This window comes from Hemitrygon akajei, chromosome 21 (genome assembly GCF_048418815.1).
Source record: "Hemitrygon akajei chromosome 21, sHemAka1.3, whole genome shotgun sequence".
Classification (NCBI taxonomy): Eukaryota; Metazoa; Chordata; class Chondrichthyes; order Myliobatiformes; family Dasyatidae; genus Hemitrygon; species Hemitrygon akajei.
Genome location: NC_133144.1, coordinates 381,661 through 398,304, shown reverse-complemented (window position 1 = coordinate 398,304; position 16,644 = coordinate 381,661). Strand labels below are relative to the sequence as shown.

Genomic DNA, 16,644 nt, shown 5'->3' with positions numbered 1-16,644 from the left:
AAAGGATATGGCAAGAAGACAGGTGTATGGGGTTGAGTGGCATCCAGGATCACCCATGATGGAGTGATGGAGCAGACTCAATGGGCTGAATGGCCTAATTCTGCTCCTTTGTTTTATGGTCTTACTGTCTTATTATGAGAGGCATGCACAGAATGGACAGCTGGTGCCTTTATCCCAAGCCAACAATGTAAGGTGATTGGGGAAGAGTTTAGGGGAAATGTGAGAGATAGGTGTTTTTTTTTTTACAGAGAGAGTGGAATGCACTGTCATGGGTGGTGCTGGAGGCAGAAAATTGGAGGGTTATGGGCTGTGCAGAAGTGAAGTGTTAGATTGATCATGTAATAGTTCTAAATAGGTCAACACAACATTCTGGGTTGAAGGGCCTGTACTGTTCTATATCATTGCTTCATATACATGGAATAGCTGTCTTGATTTTGGCACTAACAAACTTGTCCAACAGAACAAATATTGTTTTTTTGTCAGGACTAATAAGGGCTAGACTCGTGCTTTGGTTGTTTCACATTGAAAAGATAGTGTAAAAGGAGCTCTGCAGATCCTGCCCTGGGAGTGGCCACTGGTACACTAATTAATTAGAACAAATTGGGTTGAAGGAAAGTGGTAAGTAATCTGATGCTCCAAGAATATGCTTCACTGTGGGCTTACTGATGGGAATGCATTGGTAGAGCATTGTTGTAGTTTGACTCACTATATTCCCATATTCAATTTTCCCAGATTACGCTACACTCGGATGTTTCAGCTGATCTTCCAAAACCACGATCAAAAAAAGGTGATGTTTTTAATTTTGTTTAATTTGTGCTTTAACAGATGATAACTGATCTTACTCTCCTGTTTTGCTCTTAATTATGGTGGATGTTGTGTGTTATCACGAAATGTGTTGTGATTAGTATGGTACAGGCCCTTTGATCATGGACTTCACAACCAAACCTGTTCCCATTTCAGTGGAGCTGCTGATCAGAAGCAACAATAAGGCTTAATTTCCTTTTCCATAATGAGGTATGTATTTGGCTCCAGCTAAGTACTGGGAACACCACCACAGTCAACTCCATTACACCTGCTCCAAAGTTCTGAACCACATTGTTTGCAGGCATGGAGCTATACTGGGTCCCAAGATGAGCTGCTGATTCACAGAACTGTTACATCTTGTCCCACAATGTCTGTTTCCATCTCTTATAAGATTGCCTGACTCTAACTCTGCTGTAGCTCATATCCTGACAAAACCCACAGCTGTGCTTTTTAACTATTCTACTAAATTCTGGTCCTATATCCCTTCTACTCCCCATCAATATGCAAAACTTTTCTGCCCATTTAATTTTGATCAAGTCCAATTTACCCAACACCCTTTTAATGATTAGCACATGGTCCTGTTGAAGGGTGATAAGAAATGTGCAGCACGGAAACAGGCCTTTCTGCCTACCATGTCCATGCTGTCCTTTTGTCCTGTGCACTGATCCCATTTGTCCATATTAGGGCCATATTTTCTATGCCTTGTTTAATTAAATGCCTCTTAAAACACAATGGTTGGATCTGGTTCTCTTGCAGCACATTCTAGCTATTAACTCTGTAAAAATAAAAGTTTCCCCTTGTCCTTCTTTAAAACTTCCTCTAAATTTCATCTTAAACCTATGTCCTCTTGTTTTTCATACCCCTGCCATGGGAAAAAGTTATTGATCTTTCATAAAAACCCAATCTTTCCCGGGGCGTATCTACAGAAAATAGCGCCTATGGTAAGCGCTGAAATTGCGCGCTGTCCAAACATCTGACACCCATCTTTTAGATAACTTTACCATAATATCAGCTCAAAAATACAAGTCAAGCTCATTAATCTTTTAATTAGCAAATTATGGCACTACATGAAAACTATAACTGCACCTTCCTTGCTTTCACTGATGCAAATTGGTTTATGATGTGATCAAAGTCAGTTTTTTCAATTTCTTCTCTTTCTACACTCAGCAGAGCAAGATCACAGAGTCTGCCCTTGACCCATGGAGGCTTTCAAATACGAAAGTATTAGTTTTAACTTGCTGAATGATCTCTCACAGCTGCTGATGGAAACTGCAATTTTTAGCATTATCTGAATAGCAATGTGAAGATTGGGGAAGACGCTCTCATCTCCATACTGAACAATAAATTCAAGCAACTCTTCAGGTCTTGATATTTTCATGTTGACCCGCCTTGATTGCAACATTCTGCAATCCAAAGTTTCTTCATATAGCTGCTGTCCATCAACATCAGAGCTGTATGATTCACCCAAATTTTCTCACTTCTTTAGGTCGTTACTGTCAGTGCCATAACACAATCCCTCAACATCGAGAAGGAACCCAAACTTGGCGTCATTGTCGTGCAAACGAACGAACCTTTCATCCATTTCTCTGTGAAAACGGTCGAGTGTTCCCTTCATGACTCTTTCCATTTTCTCCTCAGCTGTTAACCCAGCATCTCTCAAGTTCTCATCAGCCATTCGTTTGTTTCATCTCTGACATCTTTCAACTTCAATATTCCATTCTTGACAGAGACCGACTCCTTCTTCGAGTGACTCACTGACTAATGCTTCTCTTTTGTCATGAAAATGATCTTGGAGGGCTTTCAAATCCAGGGCAGCATTGTGGAAGTTCATGCTAGGATCCTGCAGCCTCTTTTGAATACAGTCAATGTGAATGAGTACTTCGTTCCAAAATCCTAGTAAAAATCAGAAAATCGTAACTCAACATGCGGTTGTACAGCTGCCTTGCGTCACTTCTTGTTCACTGGTCACGTTTTCATTGTCTATCATGTCCTGGAGAACTTGAAGTATCTCCTCATGGTACTTGTTGATGGGCTTCACTGCTTCTGTCCTTGCACTCCACCTGGTTTTGGACTCTGACTTAACCACAGGCATGGCGTTTGAGTTTTTCCCAGCGCTGTGTTGAATGAGAGAAAAACACGTAGAGTGCTTCGATGGTTCCAAAAAACGTGACCATCATTGTATCCCTCTTGGCTGCATGAATACCCACCAAGTTGAGTGATTGTTGCAATTCACAAACTCTGCCGGGTTGTTTTTCTCAGTTATTCTTTGATGAGCATCACTTCTGTGTCCAGCCATCACAGCAGTGTTGTCATAGCACTGTGACCGACAATCTTGTAGCTCCATTTTGTCCTTCTCTGGCTGTTTCAAGATGTCTTCAACCAAGCTCTTAGTATCCTTCTGGCTTATCTGTATAAAACCAAGGAAGGACTCTCTGACACAGACTGTTTTCCTCTCAAAATCAACTTCCACATACGAATTTACGAATGCTTCTCAGTAAACTCTGGCAAACAGTGGATGCCATCATATGGATGAATTCGTTCTGGACACCCGGTGAAAGGTAAGACATGGATCCAGGATGACTTCCCAAATGAGTGAGGTGTTCTTTTATGACAAGGTCAAAGTTGGCCAGTAGTTTCAGTAATCCAAGGAAATTTCCCACATTGGAGTCATCATCTAGCTGAAGTGACTCCCTGTGTCCTTGCAAAGCCAGGTTCTGAGTTGCAAGGAACTTTATTCAGTGAAGGATTCTCGTTAAGATAACACGCCACTTCTTCTTTCCTTTCTCAATCTGTGACTGAAATACCGCGTCAATAACTCCTGTTTCCAGCTAAATTTCTTTCCACTGTGTGAAGCATTCCTGATGATTCTTGGCATTTTCATGAACACTAAGCCTTTTTTTTTTGTTTCCATAAGATGTATTTCAGATATTGTACATATATATCAGTCATATATGCCACAAATCTCCACATAATATTTATCTGAGGTATACACTTAAAGAAAAGAGGAAAGAAAGAACAAGCAAACTATGTACAAGTAGGGAGTGATTTTTTTTTTAAATATACAACATATTCATTGATTTGTGAGAATAAAATCAGGTCTCTGAGGTGTTACGTAGTTACACCATTTTTTCCCAGTATGAATCAAATTGTTCCAACTTATGATTAACAGATGCTGTTATCTTTTTCATTTTGTAAATGTCCATTGTAATCTCCATCCATGCATTTAAGGTTGGGCTCTCCTGTGATAACTATTTCCTAGTAAGAGTCTTTTTACCAGCCACCTGCACCATTAAATATTTATCACTTTTCAACCATTCTTGAAGTAATAATCTTGAGTAATAATCTCAGGATTACTGCCTGAGCCACGCGCTAATGAAGGCAAGAATAGCAGAATTAAGCAGATGAATGTGTGGCTAAGTAACTGGTGCGGGGGCAGGGCTTCAAATTCTTGGATCATTGGGATCTATTTTCGGGGAGGTATGACTTATACAAAAACGATGGGTTACACCTGAACTCAAAGGGTACTAATATCCTGGCGGGATTGTTTAATATAGCTGTTAGGGAGGGTTTAAACTAAGTTGGCGGGGGAAGGAAACCAAGGTGTTAGGGTCAAGGAAGAGGAAAATAGAAATAAGTCAAAGATACTGAGCAGCAAAGATGACAAGGACAGGCAGGTAAATAGACAGGATAATTTGCTGTGTGATAGAAATATAGCAAATTCGGTAACAGATACTGATCTAAATGTACTGTACTTAACTGCACACAGTATTAGAAATAAAGTGGTTGAGCTTGTTGTACAGCTACAGGTTAAAAGATATGACATTGTGGCCATCACTGAGTTATGGCTAAATGATGGATGTGATTGGGAGCTGAATGTCCAAGGATACACAGTGTGTAGGAAAGATAGGAAGGTAGGTAGAGGGGGTGGTGTGGCCCTGATGGTAAGCAACGATATCAAATCACTAGAAAGAAGGGACATAGAATCAGAAGAGGTAGAATCCTTATGGGTCGAGTTAAGAAATGGCAAGGATAAAAAGACACTAATAGCAGTTATATACAGATCTCCAAACAGCAGCTGGGATGTGGACTACAAGTTACAGCTGGAAATAGAAAAAGCGTGTCAGAAGGAAAATGTCAAGATAATTATGAGGGATTTTAATATGGAAGTGGATTGGGAAAGTCAGGAAGGTACTGGATCTCAGGAGAGGGAGTTTGTAGAATGCCTACGGGATGGCTTTTTGGAGCAGCTTGTCCATAAGCCCACCAGAGGATCAACTGTTTTGGATTGGGTGCTGTGTAATGAACCTGAGGCAATTAGTGAGCTAGAGGTAATGGAATCCTTTGGAAGTAGTGATCATAATATGATTGAGTTCATATTTGAAAAGGAGAAGCTGGTATCAGGTGTATCGATATTTCAGTGGAACAAAGAAAATTGCAGTGGTATGAGAGAGGAACTGGACCAAGTTGATTGGAGAAGTAAGCTAGGTAGAGGGACAGTAGAGCAGAATTGGATGAAATTCCTACAAGAAATAAGGAAAGTGCAAGAAAAATATATTCCAAGAAAAAAGAAAACCATGAATGGAAAAATGACGAAGCCTCTCCTTCATCAAATGGTAACAATGTACAATTTTAAATTGAATCAGTGAATGACTAGCGCAGATTGAAGAAGAGTTAATCGGCTTCAGAATCCGTGTCCAGTCCTCCTATATAAAAGTCAAATTGAGTTCCTTCTCCCAATCCTGTTTAATCTTAAGGACGCTTATCCCATTGTAATAATAAATTCTTCCAATAGAACTTTTTAATTGAAGGGTTCATATTCATAATAGTATCTTACAAGTCAGCCTCCAATATGCAAGGAAAATTACTTAAATATTTTTGTAAAAAATGTCTAACTTGAAGATATTGTAAAAAGTGTGAATATGAGAGAGAATATTTATCAACTAATTGTTCACAAGACATCAATCTGCCTTCTTTAAATAAATCCAAAAAAGAAATTGTACCTTCATTTTTCCAAAGTAAAAAAATTGGATCACTCCAGGAAGGTTTAAAAAAGTAATTACAATAAATTATACTACAAAGTTTAAATTTTTTAAAGATTAAAAAAATGTTTTGAACTGGAGCCAAATTTGTAAAGAGTGCTTAACCACAGGATATAGGTTTAAATTAGCAACTTTAGCTAATTATATAGGTAGAGCAAGTCCTAACAACGAAGTTAAATAAAACTTTCACAGCTCTCAGTTCCAGGTCTACCCAAATTGGCCGATCGTTCCTATCACCCCAATATAACCAAAAGGACATATCACAAATTAACAGCCCAATAATACATTCTTATATTAGGCAAAGCGAGACCTCCATCCTTTTTCAGCTTTTGTAAATGACATTTACTAATTCTTGGTCTTTTATTATCCCAAATAAAAGATAGAATAATAGAATCAATCCAATCAAAAAACTTCTTAGTCAAAAAAAAGGATTATTCTGAAATAAATATAAAAATTTTAGTAAAATCATCATTTTACCTACATGAATACGACCAGCAAGTGAAAAAGTGGGCTCCATCTACTAAATGAGTACTTCATAGAGTCCACTAAAGGAGGAAAATTGGCTTTAAAAAGATCCTTATATTTTTTGTAATTATGACACCCAAATATCTAAAAGAATCTGTAACTTTAAAAGGAATATTATATATAGAGATATTCATTTAAAGGGAGTAATTCACTTTTACTAAAATGTATTTTATATCCTGAAAAATCTCCAAATGTCAAATAATTTTACCAAAGCTGGAATAGATTATTCAGGCTTAGATATATATACACCAATAAATCATCAGCATAAAGAGAGATCTTGTGCATGGTCTCATTCACAAAAATCCCATGAATATTTTTGGCTTCATCAAGAACAATAGCCAGGGGTTCTAATATTGTTAAATAACAAAGGACTTAATGGACAACCTTGTCTTGTCCCCCATGATAGCTGAAAAAAGGAGACCTACAATTATTAGTGACAACAGTAGCAATAGGAGCTTTATATCATTTTGATCCAATTATTAAAATTAATACCAAAACCAAATTTTTCTAAAACATTAAATAAATATTTCCATTTGACTCGATCAAATGCTTTTTCAGCATCCAAAGATACAACGCATTGTGGAGTTTTAGAAGAGGGCGAATATCTAATGTTAAATAATCTCCGAACATTTGAAAAAGAATAACGGCTGTTTATAAAGCCTGTTTGATCTTTAAAAATGATTTTACCCAAAATACTCTCCAACCAATTGACTATTATCTTTGAGAGAATCTTAGCATCAACATTCAATAATGAAATAGGTCTGTATGAGGCACAATCAGTAGGATCTTTATCCTTTTTGAGAATTAAAGAAATAGAAGCCCCATTAAAAAGTAGAGGGTAAATCACTTTTCACAAAAGAATCTTTAAAGATCTCCAACATGTATGGAGAAAGCAATTTTCCAAATTTTTTTATAAAATTCTACACGATAACCATCAAATCCCGGGGCCTTACTAGATTGCATTGAAAAATTAGCTTTATGTATTTCAGATTCAGTAATTTGGGCATCAAGAGCTTTTTGGTCCTCATCAGAAATTTTAGGAAAACCAATCTTTCGTAAAAAAGCATTACAGAAGAATCTGCTGGACATTGAGATTTATTAAGTTCAATATAAAAATCTTATTAATTTCTTCATATTCCCGAGCCACCCTTTCTACGAATTTTCAAAATTTGCCATTTGGCTCCAGACAATTTTAATTGAGATGCAAGTAGTTTATTATTTTTATCTCCAAACATATAAAATTGGCTCTTTAACTTTAGATAACCTTCAATTGGATGTTAATAGGTTATATTGTGATTGAAGTTCCATCCTTTTTTTTAAAAAAAACAAAAAAGTCAATATTAGGGGAAGTTGCATAGATATTATCTAAATCTTTAATTTGTTTTGAAATTTTATCTAATTCTGCTTTAGTCTGTTTTTTAAGTTCAGCTGAAGAAATAATCTGACCACATAAAAATGTTTTGAATGTATCCCATATAATTAATTTGGATATACCTCCCTATATCATTAAAAAGTTCTTTTATCTGGCTTTCAATAAAACTGATAAAATCAGTTTTGCAAAAATGACATCATCAAATTCAAAGGACAAACTCAAAGGCGCATGATCAGATATAGCAATAGCATCATATTCAGAGTTTTTAAACATTAGGCAAAAGGCAGGGATCAATTATAATATAATCAATCCTCGAATACTTTTATAGACATGTGAAAAAAGGAATATTCTGTTATCAGGGTGCAAATTCCTCCATAATTCGATCAACCCAAAATCGGTCAAAAAGTTAATAACTGACACACAATGATTTGGAAGTCGCTGATTAGTTGAGCTCTTGTCAATCATAGGATTTAAACAGTTAAAATCCCCACCCATTATCAACATATATTCATTTAAATCCGGCAATAAAACAAATACTTTTTTTTTTTAAAAAAGGATCTAAATTAGGACCATACAGATTGACCAGAACAACCTTTCTACAAATCACTCCTTTAACAATTAAAAATCTACCATTACAATCTGATTCAATATCCTCGAGTAAACGCCTTTAGTTTTACTGAGAAGTAGCATGGAGCTGTAACCCATTCCACCATCCAAAAATCATATTTTGATCTCCTGCCCTGATATGTGTCTCCTGAGCAAAACTTATCAGGTTGGAATTGATTAATAATTTTAAGATTCCAACCACATACATTCCAACTTATTACATGAATCCATTTAACTGCCATACTATAATTTTATTCTAATTTACTTTATACGTGTGCAGAACACATACCAATACGGGATGATTGGCAGTGATTGGTAAAGATGGCAGTGGTGAAGAATACAACCATATAGAAAACACACATGCTCCGGAACTACCCAATGAGAAAAAACTCCTAACTAAACCCACCCACCCTCCCAAAAGCCCGAATAAAAGGCAAGCGAACTAAGATAGAATACAAAGCCATGGGCTGCTCTGTCGGTCTCGTCTCTCCCTCCCCCCAGCCACTACACAAAAAAATAAAATGACCTTGCAAGAAAGACAGTAATGTTTCAAAGGAGAGTGTTCACATTCCATCAAATATTAAACAAAAAAACCAAATAATATAATCTCTTAGAGAGAAAAACCAGCGCCATCTTTTAGTTTTAAATCTAAGAAAACTTTAAATTCAGTTATAGAACGCTACAATAAAACAGATAAAAAAGGTTAATAGTATATTTAACCAAACTAAATTTACCAAAATATTAATCAGTAATATCATAAGTAGCTATACCCTCCCAGATATATTATATTCTATAATTTATATTTATATAAAGAATCCCTATTAGTAGGAAAAACTACCAATTAGTAAATTAACAACAAACATCAAACCAAATATTAGATAAAAGGAACAAATTCTTTTATCCTCTTCTCAGTCAAATATCTAATTAGCCATTTAAACAGTCAAACTTGAACCATAAATCTTTCCAAAAATCCAATAGGATGTAATGATGAGCAGGTTTTTTTTATCATCTTTTATTAATCTCTCTAATCTCCAAATAGCCTTCATATATCTTCTTTTGGAAGTATGAATAATACAGATAATCAAACAGCTTTTCAGATAGTTCATTCAGTAGTAACATCAGTGACAGTGACAGGTAGAGCCTGAACAAAATCCAATGCAGCTTTTGGGTCGAAGAAAGTACGTGGAGAAGAATTAAGAGGAAAAACTTTCATTCTTGTTGGGTAACTCAAAGAGGGAAATAGTTTCTTATAATATGCTTGTTTCATTACCAAAGCAAATCTTGATCTTTGTTTCATTACTTCTTTCTGATAATCTTCATAAAAACGGAGCTCAGACTCATTGAATTTAAAAACTGTTTTCTTCCCTGTCGCATTATTTGATCTTTAATTTTAAAGTGATGAAAACAGACCAAAATAAATCTTGGTCTGCTTGAGTCTTTAAATTTCGAAGTAGACAGCCTGTGTGCTCTTTCAATAGCAGGCGGCTGTGATAAAATAGTCGGAAATAGAGTTTGAAAGAGCTCTAAAAGTAAACTGTTACGTCTCCATTTTCAGTTTCTTCTTGCAATCCAAGAATTCGTATATTGTTTCAGCAAGACCTAGTTTCCAGGTCTATAATCTTATTTTGATATTTTTCCAAACGGGTTGTAGTTTCAGACCATTTTTGCTTAGTTAACTTCAATTCCTCTTCATGTTTAGTAACTTGAGTTTCCACATCTAAGTTTTCCCAAAAGTAACTTCATTTCATTATTATTCTTTTCCAGTTGATCTTTAATTGCCCTGTTCTGATCTTGAATTGAATTCAATGTCCGAACGATATCTTCAGCCTATGATGGCATTTCATTAGATCTTTCCTTCGGCATCTTTCCTCTTCCATTACCTTTATCAGTAGGTTCATGTGGATTCTTCCCACTTCTCGTAGACAGACATATTACTCCTCTTCAAGAATCAACAATTAAATTTTAAATTCAAAATTTAAACTGGGAGAGAGAGAAAACTAAGAGCAGCACAAAATTACTGCTAGTCCATTGACAGACAGAGGTGGTCTCCAGTTGCTGTTTTATATCTTTTTGGAATCCCTGCATCTCTTCCAGAATTTTTATCATACTTGCCGCTTCGTCTGAACGAGTCCCATTGTCAGCCTCGCTACCACATGTTTGGGTAGGAGAGCTGCTCGCTGCACCCCTCTTGTCCATAGGCTCCGCGGTGATGCTTTTTTTCATCTCCATTCCTTTTCCTCATTCTTGCCCCCCTTATCAATTCAGATATTTTAAAAAGATCTTATATTTGATGGATTAATGGAGCAAAATATGCATTTTTCTGGAGGAGCTATTGACTTAAATTGACATTCTGAAAGATGAGATCACCAGAACTCCCTGAACACTAATCTTTTCAGATGCTTTCCACTGGTTGAATCCACTTTCCTGCTCCAATGAGGATTGATGGTCTGACCGGGAATAGAGAAGACAACAGATACAAAATGCAGACTTTTTAAAAAGGGGAATAGACTAGCCATGAGCGAGTCACTTCCTCACCACAAGCATTTCCCAATTTCCTCTTGAACCAAGTTTTGTTCATTGAGTGGTTTTTGTTGGTAGGAAAGGCCCCTCACTGTCCTGGAAATACTTCGAACCCAGCTTTATTATTTCTGTTCTCAATGCATCAGGCAGATTTGCTTTTCTAGTATCCTTGTCGAACTTCAGAAGTCCAATGTAATGCTGTTCAATCACTTCTGGTATTACAGTTCGAGGCTGTTTGACACCATCCAGGTCACTAGGTTCAGTGTCGTCAGGTCCAATCTTGTCAGGTAAAATCTCGTCAATAAACTCAATATCATTGTCTTCCCCTCCTGTCACGTCCATGTTCTCTGTGGCAGCCTCACTCTTAATCTCGTCATACTCGGATTTATCTGACTTCCTCCTTTGCTTGTGACACATTTGAACCTGATCCACCTTCGGATTCTAACAAACTTGTAGCAGGTGCAGGTGACTCCATGGAACGTGTCGAACTACTTGTTCTGGGCTTTTCAAAGGTGGTCATGAAGAACTTGCTCGACTTCTTGGCTTCCTCCGCCTCTAACTTACGTCTCTTCCGTCCTTCAGTTCCACTGTCCTTCATGAAGAAACAATTCATGGTCTTAGAAACAGAAAAATAGAAAACCTACAGCACAATACAGGTCCTTCAACCCACAAAGATGTGCTGAACATGTCTGTACCTTAGCGATTACTAGGCTTACCTATAGCCCTCTATTTTACTATGCTCCATGTACCTATCTAAAAGCCTCTTAAAAGACTATCATATCTGCCTCCACCACTGTTGCTGGCAGCCCTTTCCACGCACTCACCACTCTGAGAAAAATCTTAACCCTGACATCTCTTCTGTACCTACGCCCCTGCACCTTAAACCTATGAACTCTTGTGGCAACCATTTCAACCCTGGGAAAAAGCCTCTGACTATCCACACGATCAATACCTCTCATCACCTAGTACACCTCTATCTGGTCACCTCTCATCCTCCTTCACTCCAAGGAGAAAAGGCTGAATTCACTCAACCTATTTTCATAATCTCCTCTGCACCCTTTCTATGGCTTCCACATCCTTCCTGTAGTGAGGCGACCAGAACTGAGCACAGTACTCCAAATGGGGTCTGACCAGGGTCCTATATAGCTGCACTATTACCTCTCAGCTCCTAAATTCAATTCCACGGTTGAAGGCCAATACACCAAACGCCTTCTTAACCAGAGTCAACCTGCACAGCTGCTTTGAGTGTCCTATGGACTCAGACCCCAAGATCCCTCTGATCCTCCACACTGCCAAGTGTCTTACCATTGAAACTATATTCTGCTATCATATTTGACCTACCAGAATGAACCACTTCACACTTATCTGGGTTGAACTCCAGCTGCCACTTCTCAGCCCAGGTTTGTATCCTATCAATGTCCCGCTGTAGCCTCTGATAGCCCTCCACAATATCCACAACACCTCCAACCTTTGTGTCATCAGCAAACTTACTAACCCATTCCTCCTCTTCCTCATCCGGGTCATTTATAAAAATCACGAAGAGTAAGGGTCCCAGAACAGATCCCTGAGGCACTCCACTGGAGGCCAACCTCCATGCAGAATATGACCACCCTTTGCCTTGTGGGCAAGCCAGTTCTGGATCCTCAAAGCAACATCCCCTTGGATCCCATGCCTCCTTACTATCTCCGTAAGCCTTGCATAGGATACCTTATTAAATGCCTTGCTTCTTACGTAATGCTCTGAAATAAGGTCATTCTAGTGCTTCTCACCCATGATAATCAAAGACAGATCATACATCTGAAGAAAATTCTTTTTTCACTATCAGAGGATGGCTTGTCTGACTTTAATAGAAACTGCTCAGTCCCCCCCCCCCCCCCCCGATCAACTGGCGCCCAGGCCATGTGCCATACCTTAGATACGCCACTGATCTTTCCATATCTCTAATAAATTTATCACCTTCTATCAGGGACCTAGTTCCTTCAGGTTGTCATAGCTGGGGGGTTGGGAGGGCAGTGGGGATAAGCTCCCACTACATATTAAATGCTCCCAAAGGTGTCTCAAATAGCCTCTGACAACCAAATCTAGCTCTTGGGCTTAGCTACTAAGCCCGATGGAACCATTTCTACTGATAGGAGTGACTGGTGCCTTAAAACCAGTTGCTTCGGGCAGATGGGGCTTATCAGCCACGTTAGGCAGCTCATCAAAAGGAAAATTCTGATCTCAAACCTTCGCTACTTTGCAGCTATACCCACTCATGTGGAAGGCTTTGGGAGTAAAGCCCAAGGAAAAATCCAGAGCTGGAGTACCTAAGACAGTCATACGCTGAGTTCAACACTGATTTGCAACTCCTGTAACATTGCTGGTGCCAAGCTGTATCAGTCTGTGCCACTCCTTTAGATTCATCAGCTGCATGGAGAGTGAGAGCCTGCTGCATCTGCAACAGCTTACTCTTCCTATGGCATTGCCTTGGCTTGCGTAGCACATAGACAGCTAGGATACAACTTCCATGGTCAACCTCAACCAATGGAGAGCTTTAAGGCCGATTTATACTTCTGTATGGGCTACGCCGCAGGCCTGATTTATACTTATGTGTAGGCTCTATGCTGTAGCGAGCATGCATTGGTGTGTGCCAAAATGCTAGTTGGCAGTGTGGTTTCTATGCCACTGTGTTGAGTTTCTTCGTGAGAGACACGTACAAGGAAATGCATTTAAAACATTTTCACATGTCGGCAGGTAGATTTGATGATTTGGTTCATCTATTTCACATTGGTGTACAGACATGGCGGAGAAGAAGCAACCAGAAATGCGCAGGAGGAAATGTGATGCTACCAAGCGGACCAATCACAGTTGGGAGGCGCACATCACCCTACTGTGTAGGGTACGGCGTACCTACAGCGTAGATGCGACGCAGAAGTATAAATCAGCCTTAAATCAGGGAACTGTCTTTGCTTCAGGGAAAGCAACCCCAGCCTATCCAGTCTCTTACCAAAACTAAAGTGCTCCACTCCAGACAACATCATGCCCTCTCCCCAATCTAACTATTTTGTGTGGCAACCAATACACCAAGTGTGCCCCAATCAACAGTGTAATATTGCAATTTAATGTCCCCATGTTTAAATTCTGTGCTCTGACATATGAAGACAAGCCATATGCCTGTTCACCATTTTGACCAGTGTCTCCACTTTCAGGGAACAATGGACTTGGATTCCTAGATTATCAACATGTTTAGTTTCCTATCGTTACTGTACTCTTCCTACCCTTAATGCATCAGAGTCACAAGCAATACAGCACAGATACTGGCTGTTCAGCCCAACCAGTCTGTATCAACCACAGTGCCCACCAAGCTCGAGGGACAACTGCATTGTTGCATGGACGTCAGCAAGTTAGACCGGCGGGAAGAACTTCAAAAGAAGATTGCTTTATAGAGCAGGTGTCAGAGTAGAAGGGCTTTGGCTCATACTGGCTTCAGTGGTAACGGGTCGAGGTGAGGTAAGTTACTTGTGAAGAATAGGAAGTATGTCTTCGAGGCTGGTGTACTGTACTGGATGTCACATATGGGATGTCCAGGAGATTCCCAGTCTCCTGGATGGCCACATCTGCGCCAGGTGTGTCGAGCTGGAGTTCCTTAGGGACCGTGTTAGGGAACTGGAGATGCAGCTTGATGACCTTCGTCTGTGAAAGTAAGGGGGCGATAGAGAGGAGCTATAGGCAAGTAGTCACACCGGGGCCTCAGGAGAGAAATACAGTTGAAGTCAGAAGTTGACATACACCTTAGCCAAATACATTTAAACTCAGTTTTTCACAATTCCTGACATTTAATCCTAGGAAACATTCCCTGTCTTAGGGTAGTTAGGATCATTATTTTAAGAATGTGAAATGTCAGAATAATAGTAGAGAGAATGATTTATTTAAACTTTCTTTTTTTCCCCAATCACTCAGAAGTTTACATACATTGTTAGTATTTGGTAGCACTGCCTTTAAATTGTTTAACTTGGGTCAAACATTTTGGGTAGCCTTCCACAAGCTTCTCACAGTAAGTTGCTTTAATTTTGTTGCATTCCTCCAGACAGAACTGGTCAGGTTTGTAGGCCTCCTTGCTCACATACGCTTTTTCAGTTCCGCCCACAATTTTTTTTTATTGGATTGAGGTCAAGGCTTTGTAATGGCCACTCCAATACCTTGACTTTGTTGTCCTTAAGCAATTTTGCCACAACTTTGGGGTCATTATCCATTTGGAAGACCCATTTGCGACTGAGCCTCAACTTCCTGGCTGATGTCTTGAGATGTTTCTTCAATATATTCACATTATTTTCCTTCCTCATAATGCCATCTATTTTGTGAAGTGCACCAGTTCCTCCTGCAGCACAGCACCCCCCCCAACATGATGCTGCCACCCCCATGCTTCACAGTTGGGATGATGTTCTTCAGCTTGCAAGCCTCACCCTTTTTCCTCCAAACACAACGATGGTCATTATGGCCAAACAGTTCAATTTTTGTTTCATCAGACCAGAGGACATGTCTCCAAAAAGCAAGATCTTTGTCCCCATGTGCACTTGCAAACTAGTCTGGCTTTTTTTTTTTTATGGTGGTTTGGAGCAGTGGCTTCTTCCTTGCTGAGCAGCCTTTCAGGTTATATAGATACTTGTCCACCTGTTTCCTCCAGCATCTTCACAAGGTCCTTTACTGTTGTTCTGGGATTGATTTGCACTTTTCTCGCCAAAGTATGTTCATCTCTAGGAGACAGAATGCATCTCCTTCCTGAGCAGTATGACAGCTGCGTGGTCCCATTGTGTTTATACTTGTGTGCTATTGTTTGTGGTACCTTCAGGCGTTTGGAGATTGCTCCCAAGGATGAACCAGACTTGTCATCATTTTCTGACCTCAATCCGATAGAAAATTTGTGGGCAGAACTGAAAAAGCGTATGTGAGCAAGGAGGCCTACAAACCTGACTTAGTTACATCAGTTCTTTCTGGAGGAATGCAACAAAATTCCAGCAACTTACTGTGAGAAGCTTGTGGAAGGCTACCCAAAACATTTGACCGAAGTTAAATAATTTAAAGGCAATGCTACCAAATACTAACAAAATGTATGTAAACTTCCGACCCACTGGGAAAGTAATGAAAGAAATATAAGCTGAAATAAATCATTCTCTCTACTATTATTCTGACATTTCATATTCTTAAAATAAAGCAGTGATCCTAACTGACCTAAGGCAGGGAATGTTTCCTAGGATTAAATGTCAGGAATTGTGAAAAATTGAGTTTAAATGTATTTGGCTAAGGTGTATGTAAACTTCTGACTTCAACTGTAAGTGGATAACAGTCAGGACAGGGAAGGGCAAGAGTCAGATACGAGAGAGTACCCCTGTGGCGGTCCCCCTTAACAATAATTACTCCTGTTTGAGTACTGTTGGTGGGGGGGCTACCTGGTCTGGCCCTGTGGCTCAGAAGGGGAGGGAAAGGAAGAGGATGACAGTAGTGACAGAGGACTCTATACTTAAGGGGTCAGACAGGCGATTCTGTGGAAGCAGGGAAAAAAACAGATGGTAGGGTCCGGGATGTTTCTGATCAAGTCCTCAAGTGGGAAGGTGAACAGCCAGAAGGTTGTGGTACATATTGGTAGCAACAACTTAGGTAGTGTTATGTACCCCGTAACTAGGTCACTTACCAGCAAAGATAGAGAGGTCCGTTGAAGTCTGATGGTACTAATTTTAACAGTATTTATTAGTAAAGATTCACAAAAATAATATCAATGCAAACATACAAATATACGTTGTC

The 16,644-nt window shown here is 39.1% G+C and overlaps 1 protein-coding gene across 5 annotated transcripts in view; it reads left to right on the top strand.

Annotated features, from left to right (window-relative positions):
- The window catches only part of bbs4 (Bardet-Biedl syndrome 4), a 125,000-nt gene that overhangs the window by 17,592 nt on the left and 90,764 nt on the right, over nt 1–16,644 (top strand). For all 5 annotated transcript variants that reach the window (XM_073024686.1, XM_073024687.1, XM_073024689.1 and 2 more), the window contains exon 3: nt 733–787. In XM_073024686.1, coding sequence (XP_072880787.1) covers nt 733–787 — 55 coding nt within the window. The remainder of the gene's footprint in view (nt 1–732; nt 788–16,644) is intronic.